The sequence below is a fragment of the Rhinopithecus bieti genome, unplaced genomic scaffold (genome assembly GCF_001698545.2).
Source record: "Rhinopithecus bieti isolate Rb0 unplaced genomic scaffold, ASM169854v2 scaffold_66246, whole genome shotgun sequence".
Taxonomy (NCBI): domain Eukaryota; kingdom Metazoa; phylum Chordata; class Mammalia; order Primates; family Cercopithecidae; genus Rhinopithecus; species Rhinopithecus bieti.
Genome location: NW_016826110.1, coordinates 446,862 through 464,141, shown reverse-complemented (window position 1 = coordinate 464,141; position 17,280 = coordinate 446,862). Strand labels below are relative to the sequence as shown.

The following is a 17,280-nucleotide window of genomic DNA, read 5'->3' as shown; positions in this document are numbered from 1 at the left end:
AGAGGGAATGGTTTACACTGACCAAGTACTTTACAATAGAAAACAATTATTTTTGCAACATTCTACGAGAACATTTGGGTAAAAGTCTTATGAAGTTATACAAATGGATGCTAGCTATACAATATAAAGTTTTGTTTCTATTAGGATAAATTTTAGTCAAGTCTTACTGTTGTTTCCAGTATCAGATACTGCTAACCCAGCGCTTCTTTTACCGCATTGTCTGAAAAATCTAATTTTCTTACATAGAGTTCAGTTTCAATTCAAAGCCACTCAAATAACACTAAGGTAGATGAATCCTTCAGTTTAGGTTTTTCGGACACAAAGATGTCAATTCAACCAGGAGACAACACATTTTTTGCAAGGTAGATATTGAGGCCTTGTACATAAAAGAGACTAAATGAATATGTTTGAAAATAATTACTACATTTCTAATATTCAAACCCAGAAGTTAGTTCATCTAGTATTATAGCTGTCAACTCCCACATCCCTCAACGCCAATGTCAAATATGGAGCCCATGCCAACATTGGTGATTGATTGTGGCAATTTCCCAGCTGAACCAATACAAGCCCTTGACATTGCAAGCAGCTATTACCAACTGATCAGAGTTGGCCCATGTGAAATCTCATCATTCTCAAGTTAATTATGTTGAATTTTAGCTTTCACAGCCCCTTGCTCACATGTGCATGGTACACAGCAGAACAGCTGACTACTGTTAGAGGACAATGAGCAGAAACAAAGTGAAATGTGACTTGCCTCTGCTGCTTTATGACGTCCTTCTTATTGTGAATCAAGGTTTTAAGCTATTAATTTCATACATGCATACAAGTGCTGCCATTTCAGATGAATTCAGAGACCTGAATTACAGCATGCTGGTTCCAGACCTCTACTGGCCACTGACCACCTCTGGCTGGACTTCCTTTATCGAGCTGCCCTGTGAAACCTGGGGTTTAGTTATTCACCGTGTTTTTAGGAAGTAAATTTGGCATCAGTCTGTTGATTTCATGTTCTGGTTTCCCATATTTTATCTATGATAGGACAGAATCCAAACTCCTTCACGTGACACTGAGCTCATCACAGTAAAAGGACCACTTTGTTCCCCTCCTCCTGCCCTTGCCTATTAGTCCATCGCACCAAACCTTTGGGTGGATATAGCTGTATTTGCTTTCCATTGCTCCTGTAACAGATTTCCACAGACTGAGGGATTTAACACAAATTTATCTTGCATTTCTGGGGAATGGAAGTTCAAACAGGTCTTTAAGAGCCATCACTCAGGTAGGGCCAATGTAATCACAAAGGTTCTTTCTTGTGAAAGAGGGAAGCAGAAGTCAGCGTTAGGGTGATGCCCCACGAGAGAGACTGGACTGGCTATTCCGAGCTTTGAAGACGGATGGGGCTACAAAACAAGGAATGTGGGTGGCCTCTAGAAGGTGGCAAAGGCAAAGAAACAGATTCTCCCTTAGGGCCTCCCAAAGGAACAAGGTCCTGCAGAGTCCCTGACTTTTGCCCACTAAGACCCATGTTGAACTCCCACACCACAGAAATGCATTGGGCCCAGCTATATAATCCTGAATAACCTCCCCATGGCAAGACTATTAACTGATTCCAAAGTGGACACCTTTGGTAGGGGGCAGTATTCTGCCTATCCCAATGGTGTTACTTCTTCCTGGAGTGTCTACTTCTCTGCTTAGAAGACTTCTAACTCTTCGGGCATTCCTTAACGAAATACCATTTCCCATCAAAATGTCACTCCAAATATGAGGTCCTCTCCTCCTCCAATCTATGGGGTTCATTCCCCCGCCTCCTCAGTCCCATGTGCGTACCTCTCTGGAGCGCTCATTCTGTACTGTGTTTTATTTGTCCTCGAGCATATCTCTCTGACTCGACTGTGAGTTACTCTTACTCATTTTTGTGGCCTTAGGAGCCTAACTATAAAAGTCTGTGGAAAAAAATTAATGTGATATTTTAATGAGTAAAAACCTCAGGTGGAAGCAGAGGCAAGACCAATAAATTCACAGGATTTTTGTTTGGAGCATAACTTATAAACTACTTCTGATAGCTCTTAAGTGGTTAGTTACACCAAGACACATCAACCAAACCCTTTGTAACCATCTTTTAACCATGCCAGGGAGGTATTATGCCAAACTAAGGCCATTTCTAACCATAATGTGATATGCCATAGATTGAAAACATTGTCAAAGTTTTAAGTGTCCTCCTGGCCTTGGCTAGAAAAGACAAGTCACACCCCAAGTGCTGGGTTAGATGCCCACTCAGGGGAGTGACAGTATCAGCATTTCTAAATTCCAAAAACTAAATTAACACTTCTTTAACAAATCTGACTAGGCTGTGTTGAGATTAAAAGCAACTTGCCTACAATATTTATTTGTATTCCAGTATCTAAGAGTTCTTGCATTAAAAAGTAGAATAAAAAGTCCAAATTAAGCGCAATTTCAAATGCCTTGAGCATTCAAATTGCAAGCCAAATAGGAGCTGGATAAATTAAGGTCACAGGGATTGGGGTACATCTATTTTGAAGGGAGTAATTTGCTGTAAATGTCTAATGTCACCAACATCATCATACAGTATAGAAATCTAAACACATGGAAATAAACCTAAAAATCATGTGCCTAGCAAGTGAGCTGCAAGAACCCAACAGTTAACTACAAAAGAGAAGAAATGATCACCTTTTTTTGTAACATGCCTACAAAGTCTATTTTTTTCTTCACGAGCAGTAATAAAACCCCTTTTCAACCTAACTCCCGTTGTTGTTCGAGTTTTAGGTTAGGGAAATGTGGACTTTTTGAAGCCAAGGGCAGTATGTAAATAAGCCTTTGATTAAATTTCATGGTGTCTCTTAACACTGAGAAAATACTTAGGATTTGTACTTAGGATTTCTGGATCGAGAAGGGGGCCTATTGATCTGTATTAAACCTCCCATTCACAAAAAGTAAACTGAGGACTTGCTGCTTCCTCCAGGTCAGGAAGAACCCAAGGCTAAGGAGAGACTCTAGCTACTTCTACTGGAGAATGTCACCTGAGGATATGAGACCTACTGTACAGGACAAGGTGTACATCCAGGCAGTACTTCATGAAAGATTTTAAACTTGATGCATTTTTATATAAAAGAGAAGCACAGTTATTCAATATTTGTGTTGGGGTTTTCAAACTTCTTTTTCTATAAATGTATTTAGAAATAAATTTAGGAGCAGTGAACATCACAGACTATTTGGCTAAAATGGCTAAAATTGGCTAAAATGCAGGTTCTAATTCATAAAAATGGTAATCATGTTGTTGCTACTGCTGTTGTTGTCTGGACATTTCAAGCCTTTCCTATTATTAAACCTCGGTTATGTAGCATCACAGGACAGAGCGAACTCTATACTGGGGGAAATCACCCCAGAGAGTATCCAGAATTAGAGCTGGAGTCATCTCAGGCTCGCAAGCAAGCACCAACCTTAAAGCCTACCCACAACTCAATGAAAAGTCAATGCATTTCTAAAGTCTATTAAGGTCTATTAAGATTGTAAACTAGAAGTTTTGTAATAAGCTTAATGAATAAAACAACTGAACCCACTAAGTGCTCCTTATAGAAAGAGGCTTGAGAATTTAGCTTTAGTTAGCAGAACTCGTTCCCACTAGAACAGGATTGTTTATCTTGCCCCTATTAGACACAATAATCCTAATAGTGTTAATGGTACTAAATGCTTAGGAAGAAACGACTGTAGAAACCACAGTGGGACCCGCAAATTGCACTTTCTGTGTAAGTAAAATGTCAGAAGAACTACACTCTTGTAACTTATGGTCTCATGAAAAGACAATTTTTTCCGTCTTGTATTTCATCCTGAAGGATTTTACTATGTTCAGCATAGTAGCAACTGAAAAAAATGTGTTTCATCTAGAAACAAAAGTGAGAAAACTACAAAAAACACTGAGCTTCTGCAATGCTCGGTTTCCAAGTTTTTAACATTAAATCGAAGATAACGCAAAACAAAGATTGCCACAGTAACCAAACTTTTCTGCTAAGTATCCTTAAAAATAATGACATTTCGATCGTATCTTGTCTTCTACAACGTGAGCAGATAATACACCTACAAACCTTTTTTTGCGAGCTTGCTTTATAAATCTTGCAAGATAAGTTTTTTTTTTTTTTTTTTTCAGGGATGGAGAAGACAGATTAATGATCAAGCTTAAAATAAATCGGTTCTGCAATCACTCTGTATTTTAATCCGATGAAGCACGTTTCCCCATTCCACGCCATGAAGCCATTCGATGTCAACTTGTTATGGAGTCAAATGCGACAAACTCCGAGAGCCTCAGTCGCGAGGCGGCGGCTCACAGCACCCACAGCCGCCCGCACTCCTGCGGCATCAGGACAGGGCGCCCTCCCGACGCGGAACCCGCATTCACGTTCTCCGGAGCCCTGGCCAGCTTACCCTCCTCCCTGTCCGGGGAAACTGAGGCACAGTGATGCGAGGGATCCGGAGCCCAGCGAAAGCCCTCACAGCTGCTCGGCGTCCCCTTCCCCCAGGACCTCCAGGAGGCTCGCCTGCAGCTGGCAGTGGATTCCGCGCTCCTTGCCCTCGGAAGGTTACGGTTCGATCCCGGGATGCGGCCGTCCCCAAACGGCCAGCCCCCGCCCCGCACGGATCTCGAAGCATCCTGCGACCCCCTGGAGCCTGCTGCCGGGACCACGCGGCGCCTCGCAGCGCAGCCTCCGCCGCAGTCTCAGTCAGCCCAAACACCCGAAAGTTCCGCGGCCCCGGCGCCGACCCGGTGCGGGGCTGGCCCCCACCTGTGCCCCTCCGCCCCATTCCGCCGGGTGCCCCCAGCTAACCTGACACCGCCGCGCCACTCAGGTGGCCGCCTTGCACCCCTCGCCATGGCCAGCCCGACAGCGGCCGCTGCGCCGCACTCTGCGCCGGACGCCCGGTAGCGCCTACTGCGGTCGAGCCGCCTCCGCCGGCGCCTCACAGCGTTGCGGGCTGCGGCGCCGGCTGCCGGGAGCGCGGAGCTTCCCACCTACAGGAGCCTGGGCCGGCCGGAGCCGAGCATGCCCAGTGCGGCTCTCCGCGCGGCGCGGAGGCGCGGGTGTAGCCTCCGGGTTTTCGCTACAGCCGCGGGCGGGGGCAGGGGAGCGGGCGGTGCGGGCGGTGCAGGGCGAGCCAGTCGGAACAGCGGACCGACCCAGTGGAGGAGCCAGCGTAGGCTGTCGTTACCGGGGAGTCCAGCGTTCAGTCCCCTCAGCCTCTGGGCCGGGCCTCGGCGGCCCCCTCAGCCCGGCACCCGCAAGCCCAGGGCCTCCGCGGCAGTGTGGAACTCTCACTCCGCTGTCTCTCCCGCCGGGGCGACGTGACTGACCCTCGTCGTGGGGCGGGGCGCTCCCGGGGCTTCCACCGCAACTTTTGTGGGCGTCTTATCGCACTCGTGTTCAAGGACACCCAGGAAAAGGCTTCTTAAGGTCCCATCCTGGGGCACTAAATGGGAACCAATCAATCCACCCCCAAGCCTACCCTGTCTCCTTGCAATGAAATGCGATCAAGAGCAAACCACGTTGCATCCAAAAGCTTCTCAGGCCTTCCCGGGCGACTGCGCTGTCAGTCTTAAACGTCTCTTAAAGCAGAGTCCACAGATGGAAGAGTCTGGAAGAAAACCCAACGGGACGTTCCCTGATGACCTATGAGTGGTGGGGTTCCAGGAATTTTTTTTTTTCATTTTCTTTAAAATATTATTTGTAATTTCCACGTTTTCTGATGAACCATAAGTTGATTTTTTAATTAAAAGTAGAGTACTCTAAAATTATTAAGTACCTACAGAAGTTTTGCTGCACGATCCTACAATGTAAGTGGCTTCCTCCCCTCTTTACCTTCCGTCTTTTTTTTTTTTTATTTTAAAAAAGAGAGAGACTCAATTTCTGGGGCGGGACCAGGCTCCACCCCAGGCTTTTAGTGCCCGCCCCTTGGCCACGCCCCACTCCCGTCTTTTTACTCCCGTTCCGCCCTCTTCCCGGTGGGTTGCTGCGAAGACCCGGAAAGGTGGATTTTGCACATTGACGCTCCTGGCGACTCCGGCAGCCAGACTGGGCATGTTCCGCCGCCGGGTCAGGGATTGCTGTGCCAAGAGAGGAGCTTTAGCAACTCTCAGTCTCTCTGCTCCTCTCTGTTCCTGGCAAACTGACAAAGTAATGCCTCTGACCCCACGCCCCGAGGTCGGACCTGCAGAAGTGGGTCAGGACCCGACTGAGCATGCTCCGGGCAGTGCCAGGCTGCTGCACGCGGCTGCATCTGGTTGCCCAAGGTTGATGTAGCCGCGGTCTCTCGTCACGACATTGAAGCTCGGGAAACGGATGGAAGCAGGGCTCTATAGATGCACGATTGCATCGACACGTGGGCAGGTCGCCCATGCCAAGGGCCATGTTGGTGGGTGGGTGCGTGGGATCTGTCTTACGAGTGAGTCAAAGCCTGATTTTTTCCCCAAAAAAGATTGAAATGAGATCTCATATTTTAACAGTTTTATGGCATCTCGAATAGCAACACATTTTAGCTCAAGGGATTTTTCAGCTGTTCTTTCGAGAAACATAAATCTTCTTTGTTTTTAAGTATTTAATAAACATTCTTTACAATTGCACCAGAGCACAAACTTTCCACCTGCTTTATTGATTGTTACATTTGTGTCCCCACTATGAAAATATTCCGCAGTATTATATCAAGTTTTCTTCTCCAGCATTTCTGCATTCACTCTATTTCCTCCCCTCCCCCGTCTCTTAAATTCTCAGAACCTGCAAAATGCACTCTTGCTATCTTAGAAACCACTTGAGGTCGGTGTGGGGAACTTGCTTTTAATTCTCATTTAGAGAAGACAGCACTGAAATGGAGAAAAGTCACAGGGAAAATACTTTTACAGTTTCGAGATTAGTAAAGAACCCAAAGAGAGCCTTTCATTGAGAGCAGGAAGGCGAATGGAATTCGCCTTCTGTCTTAAGGAAGGAGAGGATGAGCAGGACAGCTGCCCAGTGAGGCTTGGTATGATAGTGGGGGTCACCCTTCATTTGAACCTCTCTGCCTTGCCCAGCTCCAATTCAGCTTCAGCGTGGTCAGAGACACTATCTCTATGGAAGGTCACTGGAAGAATACATTTACTTAGCTGCTTCCACCATGGAATCCTAGCTTGTGCTGGAGTGTCCCCTCCATCCTCCTCCTGTGCTTTGAGAATCCATTGTTGCTGGTATGCCCTGAGCACTGCCCTTGAACTTGCCCAGGTGCCCCTTGACATTCACACCACGAATAGCCTAGCCTTACAAAGGTGGACAAGATGTCTTTTCAACATTTTTTACTGCCACTTCTATCCATCTGAAGCTTTCTGTTGCTGAGTCTGTCATGACATTAATCTTTCTTGGTTCTCCTACCTCTCTCTCTGACTGTTTCTTCTCATCCTCCTCCTCCAGGTTTTCATCCTTTGCACCACCCCATTGTAGGTGTTCTGTGGTCTCTTCACCCTGAGGGCTGTCATTCTCTCTGATGATTGCCGCTGTCAAAGGGGTGTTAGCTGGTATGTTCTCACATGGCCATGCTAGGTGTTCGTTTCTGGAATCCTTTCTGGTTGATCAGGTAGATGTTCAGATTGGTCAGCGTCTTCCCTTTATCCATACTCTGTGTGTGTGTGTGTGTGTGTGTGTGTGTGTGTGTGTGTGTGTGTGTAATTATTATTTTTGAGATGGAGTCTGACTCTGTTGCTCAGGCTGGAGTGCAGTGACACGATCTTGACTCACTGCAACCTCCGCCTCCCAGGTTCATTCAGTCACTTCTCCTGCCTTAGCCTCCCAAGTAGCTGGGACTATAGGCGCCCACCACCATGCCTGGCTAATTGTTTTGTATTTTTAGTAGAGACAGGGTTTCACCATGTTGGGCAGGCTGGTCTAGAACTCCTGACCTCAAATGATCTGCACATTTCAGCCTCCCAAAGTGCTGGGATCACAGGCCTGTTTGTTAATATTTTGGATGTCATCTTTATCCTAAATCACATCTTCCTCTCCACATCTCCCCGAGTTCAGATTTTCATATGTGATCTACCAAATATCTTGACTGGTATGATCCTCAAGAAACTTGAACGCAGTATGACCCAAACAGAACTCATGACCTACAATTACTCTTCTGCTTGTATTTCCTAGCTTGGTTAGCAGGTACCCCTTTCTTCTCAGTCACTTACATTACGAATCTTGGCGTTACCCTCGATTCATTCATCTGCCTTTCCCCCATCATCCAGCTGGTCGCCTGGCATTATCTATCCTGTCCTTATTAATCTCTGAACACCTTCCTTCCTTGCCTCATCGCCTGTCTTGCTCACTTCAGTCCCCATCATCTTCCTAATCAACCACAGACCAACAGACTCCTAGATAGATCCTCTCTCTGTCTCCTCCAGTGCATCCTCCATAGCTCCTCAGACTTTTCTTTTTAAGCAAATTATATTACAATATGTCTGCTAAAGATCCTGAAGTGAATTCATAATGCCTTCAGTATAAGGTCCAAACTTGAAGCATGAACTGGCTGCTGCCTTCCTTTCCAGATTAGTCTCCAGCCTGTGTCTCCTAATATCCCATATCCTCACCAGTCCAAATTACCTGCCATGTGAATTCACGCCGCCGTATGCCTGTTAGATCTTTTGTCTCTCTTTCCGCTTTGTTCACCTGACAAGCTGTTAAGCCTTGGAGATCCAGTTCAGGCAGGGTGTCCTCTGATCTTCCCAAGGTGAACTCCTCTTGAGTATTTCACCTGTTTTCATTTGACACCTAACCTTGATTGATTTTCTTTCATCTCCGCTACACTGTAGGCAACCTGATTGCAAGGGCTGTGTCTCAGCCATCTTTGCATCTTCGTTTTTAGTCTTCAATAGAATTTTACTTAATAAATGAATACTAAACATATGGACTGATATAATGTTTAAAGTTTATTAATTAAAAAAATTGTTGCTGAGAATTATAAACAGATTGCAAAGCAAAAATGCCAGAATGAAGTCACATCATATACAACTTGCTGAATGGTTATGCTCCTAACCCTAAGTTAGAAGACTAAGAAAAGTGAGCTCTCAAATTTGACCTCCTTAAGCCCAATGAATTTTCTTCAGCTTCAGAAATCAGGAAGTATTTTGTGAGCCAGTCTGATGTCCTTGTTTTATTGGTCTGTAACTGCATGAAGCTCAGCACTGTAGTACTAATTAACCTGCAAATTCCATTGTTCTTTATCACTGTATTTATTTCTTTCCACAATGTAGTAATAACCTTCTAATTATGTGGTTACTCCTTAGAACAGATTTAGTTTATTTTTTTCTGTTGAAAGCATGGCACCCCAGGAGGGCAGACTAGCCTTTTGGGAATTAGCATAATTTTTACAGTTCTATCAGCTCATAGTGTCTGCTGGGGGCACCTGGTACTAACTATGGGTGGGCAAACTGATCACCAGCTTCAGGATCACCTGGGGGATGAAGTTCCCATTCCAGACCTCTGGATAGAGTAGTCCAGGAGGCAGTGATTTTTAACAAGTCCTCCTGGTGACTCTACACACTCTTTGTGAGAAACAGTTCTAAGTCATATGGATAAAAGGAAGAATAATAACTCTTGGTCAAAAACTTCAAGTAGCCCCTGTATTGGGTTTTCTTTGGCAGAGAGATCTATGTGGGTGGGAGAGGTATCTGCCCATTAATAAAAGTGTTGTTTATATCTGTGCTTATTACATAGCTGTGCATTACATATTAGAGGGTCTGGAGAACATAGAAGAGTAACCTGGTAAAGTAGTTGCTTGTTTTTCCACTTGTTGAACCACAGAGAGATTTTACTTGGTAATTGATGCAAGGCCCAGTTGTACTCTCCAGTTTCTCCTAAATTCTAACCCCTCCAACAGAGAGTGAGTGGAGCATTGGAAGTTTTGACCTCACACTCTTCCTGGAAGAGGACAATAAAAGGTGTATGATCCTACCTACATTAGGCTTTCCCTTATTCCTGGGAGTTTGAAACAGCACAATTAGAAGGAGGGTTAGGGGAAGAATGAAAGAAAGCTAGTACTTCTCTCTAGTCTTGTGATTTGCTGGTTAAGGAGAGCAAGGCCTCTTGAAAAGGCTGAGTCAATACTGTATTAGGAAGATATTCCCCTTCCTCATTCTGGGTTTGGACTCAGCATTGACATTGGTCCCTTGGAGGGGTGTGCATGTGTGTGGGTTAAGTGGTTATCCAGCTGGAAGAATCAGGAGATCAAATTGCATGCTTGCAACTCACAGCGGGCAGAAGACCCAGCGTGAAGGGTCACATCCTTCCTGGACCTCACTCTGAGACCACACCAAAGCCCTTGCCTCCTGAACAGTTTGCCAGCTTGGGGCACTAATGACCATCACAGCTGAGCCTCCCACCCCACCAGGGTTTCACTTTAGTCAGTAACTCAGATGTGGGGCCATGGATTATTGGCAGGAGAAAGGATGCATCTGGAACTTTGCCTCCTGCGTGTAGGGGTGGCATTTCTTGAAAGGTGGGTGGATATTTGCAGAGGAAGGTTAGAAAAGGAATGTCTTGGTGAGAGAAGTACAAAACAGAGCCCTGGAGACTCCGAGTAGGGGGATGGCTGAGCTCTAGAGGGGACCCCTTTGTAAAGAATCTGACTTCACAGTTACTTTGCTTTTGGATTCTGGAAAAGTCATGACTTGTATTTAGCTTGGAGTTTGTTCTTCTAGTTCATAATTTCCTCAGGAAGGAAGGAAAGCCAGACATCCACTTTCCCACTATACAATGGAGGATGTTGGAGTTGGGTGACCCAAGTAAACAAACAAGCAAGGAAACAAACATCAGCAGACAACATATGGGAAAAGAAACATACAAAGATGCCAACATATTCTCCAGGAGTGCGGCCCACCAGGTGAATCCTTCGTCCCCAGACTTGACAGGGACACCACGCCACTCACCTCCAAATGCTGCTCAGAAGAGGGGGGCTCTTAAGCTCAGGGGAGGCTCTGACAGCGCCATTGTGATCTTAGTAGGAATAACTGTGACTTTGCTATTGCATGATGAGAAATCCAAATGAAGCTCATGAAGTTGATTGTAATTTTCTAGGCTGGTAACTTTGATGGCTCTCTTTTTTGAGTAGTTGTTTACTAGAATTAAGAGAGAAGAAACAGAATTCTGTTTGTTTGTTTGTTTATTTATTTTGAGACAGGGTATCGCTCTGTTGCCCATGCTGGAGTACAGTGGTGCAATCATGGCTCACTGCAGCCTCCAACTTCTGGACTCAGGCAATCCTCCCACCTGGGCCACATAAGTAGCTGGAACTACAGGTGCACACTGTCATGCCCGGCTAATTTTTCAATTTTTTGTAGAGATGGGTGTCTTGCTATGTTCCCCAGGCTGGTCTCCAACTCCTGCCTCAAGTGATCCTCCCACCTTGGCTTCCCAAAGTACTGCTGGGATTACAGGCATGGGCTACTACACCCAGCCTTGTCTTTTTATTGTTTGGATAATCGTGACACCAAATATCCTGGTGTGGGCACAGTGGCTCTTTTGAAGGCAGAGGCTGAGGAGAAGCCCCAAGGTATGGCCAAGGCCAGGAGGGATGAGGCTGAGGTGGATGGTAGAGGTGTACAAAGGCCTTTATAGTGGTGTCTGGGGGACTTACAGAGATGAGAATGGGGAGAATAAGATGCTGGCTTGGCAGTAGTTGGAGCAAGCTGGCTTTCATTTGGTAAGAGCTGAAGGACCCTGGAAAGCTAAGCAGGCTTGCTTTATATGGGTATCTGGTTTCTCTTCTTGGGACCTCCCTACTGCTAAGTGAGGCTTTGCTAGAGCATGGAGCCAGCTACCCAAAGCCTGGGTCCACTGTGAGAGGCTCCACAGTGGGGAGCCCAAAGACCTAGGCCACGTGCAAGTGGATTGTCACAATGGGAAAGTGTGTTTGACACTAAAGTCTACTTTAGATGATGTCACAATTTTGACTTGATCCAACCCCAGAAATGAAGTTTCCTAACAGATTGAACCTTTTTTTCCCCATCATAAGAGGCCAAATGCTGTCACCTTCAGTATGATGCTGGCTCTGTCTTCCCAAAGTAATAAATACCATTTCTATCCTTCATTCCAGGAATGATTGGCTGGTTTGTTTTGTTCTCCATCATGGAGAAATATGCTTATCAGTAGTTTTTCTTTATTTATGGATTATGTGGAGCATATGTCATAACTGTAATTATCCAGCTGAGGAAGTAGGTTTCTTTATTTGGACCTAATTTCTTAAGAAATTATGTTTCTTTTATGATATTCAGGCATTTATAAGCTTTGCAGCTTTTCTTTAGGAGTCTTTTTGGTCTAATCTAGTAAAGTTTCTGGCGCACAAGAGATGCCAATACATTTTGTTGAATTATCTGCTGGAAGTTGGTGGTAGAACCTCGTGCTGGAGAATCCTGGAGGAAGGCATTTTAAAATACAGATGACCATCAGTCCACTTGGTTTGTCTGAAATATCATTCAGACTTTGGCCTCAAGTCTATTTGGTATTGATTCTGCTTTTCTCTCTAGTGACATGTTTCAGATCTTTTACCAGCATGTTTCTCCCTGACTTCAGTCATCCAGCAAAAAGACAAAATTGATTAATCCATGATGAATGTATGACCGAATGTACAGATGACCTTGAAGCAATGGCTGTTTTTTCAGCATCATGGTTTATGGGCTCTCTCGTCACAGGTGGGCATTTCTTCTGCTAATTCCAATGAGTCTTCCTTGCTGCTAAATCCAGTGAGCCCTCCTTGCTACTTGTTCCAGTGAGCCTTCCTCACTGCTAATTCCAATGAGCCTTCCTTGCTGCTTTTATAGGAATTTTAAAAGCATGTGGAAATTAACCATCCCTAAAATTTGAAGAATGTTGTCATTGTGTTTATGAATGAAATGGGACAGTTTCCTAAAATGAATAGAAATTACAACTTGCTGCTCAGAAGTATGGAGCGTAGGGTAGGAAGGGCAGTTAAGAATTGTAAATAAGCATAATGATGTGAGTTAGCAATGATAGGGAGAGAGAGAAAGTAGAGTATAAAGGGACCCTGCAGATCTCTGTCAATGTGATTGATTTCAGTGATGTATACTGCTGTGTATGTATGTGCTTTTGGCCTGTAGTACTAATTACTGAAAATGGACTAAGATTAAAAAGGGAATTGCCAGATGCCTTCAGGAATCTTGGACTGTTACATTAATATTACATTTAATTATATTGAAAATCAACTGTAGCTTATTGCCCATAAGAGACAAGGTAGGTAATGAGTTTACTCCGAGCAAAACTGCTGGTTATTGCTTAGCCATTAACCAGCCTGTGATTTACCTAGCACCAGGCCCCCCTTCTGAGGGCACCAGAAAAGCAGGAGAATCAAAGACAGCTCTAAAAAGGTCAGTATTACAAAAGAGTACCAAAATAGTCATCACAGGACAGTCGTGCTCCTCCGACCTGCCTTACACTCATTTTATGGCTTGGACTTGTTTGCGCGTTGACTGCCTGCTTGTTGTGGTACTTGGAAGCTTCAAGTTCTAAAGGGCTTAATCTGGTTTTCTGTCTCTACCCCTTGTTTTTGCTCACATTGACTCTCATGCTACTTATTTTTCTTGAGAGCATTATTTGCCCTCTTTCATAATATTATGGGAACACTTATGGGAAAATGAGGAACCAAAACCATTACTAGAAGCATCCAAGAGACTTCTCAGATGTAAGCCAGGTTGTAGCCTCCAACAGCATTCCTGTCGGCCTGACTTCCAGGACAGTTTTCAAAGGCTAAAAGCATAAATGGTTGATTATTTCCTATAAGACACTGGCTCAGGCATAGATTTGCTTTAAATAGCAGTTGTTGTCTAACCTAAGGCATTAGACATAAGATATGATACAAAGTCAGGAACACATAAGTTACATAATTCAAGGATCTCTGACTCTTTGACTCACCATGAATATACCATTTGTTTATCTGTGAGATCAACCTACAGAATGCATTTAACTGTTAAGAAATCAATATTGCCTGCTTCAAAGAGGCTGCTGTATTACCAACTCCCTTTTAAGGTGTCCTTGCTTAACCTCCCCAGCTTCCCCTGAAGTGCCTCTGCCCCTGGCTCCATCAGGGTCTCACTTCCTCAAGGAGAAGGCCATGGTGTGAGTATACCTTTCTGCAAGCAGTGCCTGGGGGCCTGGAAGCTGAGAAGCAGCCCAGGAGGATGGAGGCCTATTGAGTGCTCAAGGTCACCTTTGGTCAGGAGTGTCCTACCCTGCTTCATGCTCCAGCCACTTCCTGGCCCCTGTCCTTGGTCACCAGGGTTGAGGATGATGGAAGAATGTGGTAGTCATTCACCACTGCCCTTAACTACCCAATGGCCTCCCAGCTCCTCCTGATGGCAGAAGAGGTTGAAGCCTGGGGTTGGGGCTGAAAGGACTCTTCCACTGTCCTCTTCTTGTCCCTGCTTCCCCAAGCATGGGCTGCGGGCTTGCGAATTTCTTGCCAGTTTCTTCAGGCACTGTTACACCTGCCCCAGTTTTATTCAAGATACCTTGGGTGCTATGGATGACCCCTGGGAATTTCCTCAGAATCCCCTAAAATCTACTCCACCTCTCAGAATTGCAGCTCTGTCTAGGGTGACAGTTAGAGCAAGAAGTTGCTTGAGAGAGGCCTGGGGGTGGGACCCTGGAATGACAGGAAACAGAATTTAAGAAGCAGGTAGGTATGTCTTCATCTTATGCTCTTGTCAACCAAGTGTAACTTTTTAATGGAATCAATATATTTAATATAAACAAATGCATATTGATTGTTTTGGGGAGAGAATATTTTTCATTTGTTGCATATTAACTCTCAGACTGTATCATTCTAGACATTAAGATGACTACACATCACCACCGTGTCTCTGAAGTGGTAAACTGGGAAATATTGTATGAGCTTCAGTACGATTTGCTCTTAATGTCACCACGAGAAATTAGCCATATGATTCATGCATTTTAGAATGGATTAGATTCAATATTTCGGACCAGTGAAACGAGTATTGTGAATAAGTGGGGAAATCTAGTCCATTGCATACATTTTAATTCATTTAAAATAAATATGCCAGATTTGTCTAACAGTTTAGGAACATTGCATAATTTATTGTGACAGTTCATTTATGAAAGAACTAGAGTGCCTTTTTTTCAAGCCGTAAAATAAATTGGATAGTGACTCTTATCCCATGATTTATTTATGGTGGAAGATTAATAAAAACATTAAACGTGATGAATGTATTTTCAGTGACAGAATTACAGAAAAAAAATGCCAGCAACAATAAAATAAAATGAATTTTACATTTTAATCAGTCTGAAGAATTTTGCTGCACAACAAAATAAGTGATATGGTTTTTATCAGTCACATTAAAATTGTTTCATTATGCAAACTATATTAATGTACATTGCCCATCTTCCCAAACTAGGACTAAAGCCCCTTGAGAACAAAGGACATATCTCATGTTCTTGCAGCTGTTGCATCCAGGTATTGTTCTACACAGAAAGGTATTGCTGAGTGCCTGTTAATGAAAATATAAACTTACTATTGATGTATACAGTTTTCAAATAAACTGTTCTATATTAGGAACTAGATATGTGAAAGAAAGGCAATGACTTCATTTTGAGTAGCTGTTCTTTCTTTCTTTCTAAAAAGAAAAAAGAAAAGATTATTTGGTTAGAAGCCAGTTGGTATTCATGGAGGTGGCTTCTCAGGGAGGTTTAGGTTCCAAAGTTAGTACATAGTAAAAATGAATCTAGAAAATCCCTTGCATTGACCATAAAATTTAACATATGTTTGAGTGTATAATATATGCAGTAACTCTTATGCACACAAAAACTTCCAAAATGAGGGATAAAAGGAAAGTCCCTATGCCAATGGCTGGGTGACAATCAGAGCCATCTGTCTTGAAGGGATTTGTCAAATTGCCAGGTGAGTGAAGGCTAGGGCGAGATGTCCCAGGGGCTCCTGCTTGCCCACAGGATTTACTCCATTCAGCCTTAATATTAAACCGTGATGGCTTTAATATGTATCACTATGAGGTTTAAAACTGATAAGGAGTCGCCTTTTCTGTGTGTTATGGAGGGAAGGGCCAGATGCTGAAGTCAGGGAGCCTGCTGCCCTTTATCTTATGAATATGGTTTTATCTGATGTGAAAGGAGACTGGAGATCCATGGCAGTTTTCGGATTCAGTTCCATCCTTTCACAGTTGCTAGAGCTTCATGCTTTAGCCATCCTGGAGTGGGGTTTGCTCAGAGAAGTTCAAATCCTGTAAAGAATTGCTTGATGAAGTCCTGTTTGGTTGGTCACTGCTCTCAGATCATGATGAACTACAGTGTGATCTCAGATCATGATGAGCTACAAAATATCATTTATGTTTGAAATTTAATTTCACGTTAGTCTGGGTCTTAGGAAGACTTTGTCCAACCATCTTAAGATGGTCATGGGAGACCGTATAAGGCATAGTGTACTAGTGCAACGTGTCACCATGATTGGGGAAAACGTGCAAAATCTGGTGAGCAGTCTAAAGTGGATTATGCATTCAAAGTTCATCACTACTGTTTTTGGGCAAAGATGTAGTATTTCTGTCCATTGGTGTGAGCCTGCTGTACATTTCTCAGCCTTTCTTTTAATGAGATCCTTACTAATTTAAGGCCTATCCAGGGCCTTGTTTGTAACTTGTTTGTATTTCGGGGCAGGAAGAACCTGTATGGTCAAAGCTGGTGCAAGTTTTATCCTGAAACAATGGTTTAGTTGCTAGGAATGCTGACTTAAGTTCGAACTCCAGATATCAGCAACCATGGTGACCTGACTGAGCAATGAGATTTATTCCTGAAAATTCCACGCAGAGCTTCAGCTTCAGAATGGTTTCCTGGGGGTCACAAGAGCACTTTCATTTGCCACACTGTTGAGCAAAAACGAAGTGATGGAGAGCATGATTCTATGGGCTCCATAAATTTTTGTGCTCTTCTCATTTTAATTTCACTTCATACCTCCAACCTAGAGTGCAATGTAATAAACCCCTTTCCAATGGGCTGGCATTACATGGAGGCAGGGTAGATGCCCCCCAACACACTGAATTACTCAGGAGAAGGAGTCTTCTGCAGATGGCCCTCCAGCCAGCATCCTTGGCCAGCCTGCAATGCACCCTTCTCTCCTCGCGCCTGTGTGTTCCCACCTTTTGCGTCACCACCTCATTTCCACAATGGGGATAATGGTCTTTCTCTCAGATGCTTGTGACCTCATGTATGTAAGTGTGGAGTGCACCATTTGAAA

The 17,280-nt window shown here is 44.2% G+C and overlaps 1 protein-coding gene across 8 annotated transcripts in view; it reads right to left on the bottom strand.

The window, feature by feature from the left end:
• The window catches only part of MFAP3L (microfibril associated protein 3 like), a 47,096-nt gene extending 35,253 nt beyond the window's left edge, over positions 1-11,843 (bottom strand). For 3 of the 8 annotated variants that reach the window (XM_017863307.1, XM_017863309.1, XM_017863310.1), the window contains exons 1-2: positions 11,644-11,843; positions 10,937-11,125 (exon numbers count right to left, since the gene is read on the bottom strand). Coding sequence is in view for 2 of the 8 variants with exons in the window: in XM_017863304.1 (XP_017718793.1) it covers positions 5,509-5,555 (47 nt within the window). In the remaining 6 variants the exon portion in view is untranslated. Of the gene's footprint in view, positions 1-4,832; positions 5,154-5,214; positions 5,357-5,508; positions 5,638-10,936; positions 11,126-11,643 lie in introns of those variants that run through there. The other 5 variants (XM_017863306.1, XM_017863311.1, XM_017863304.1 and 2 more) reach the window with 4 other exon arrangements.
• Positions 11,844-17,280: the final 5,437 nt, after the last annotated feature.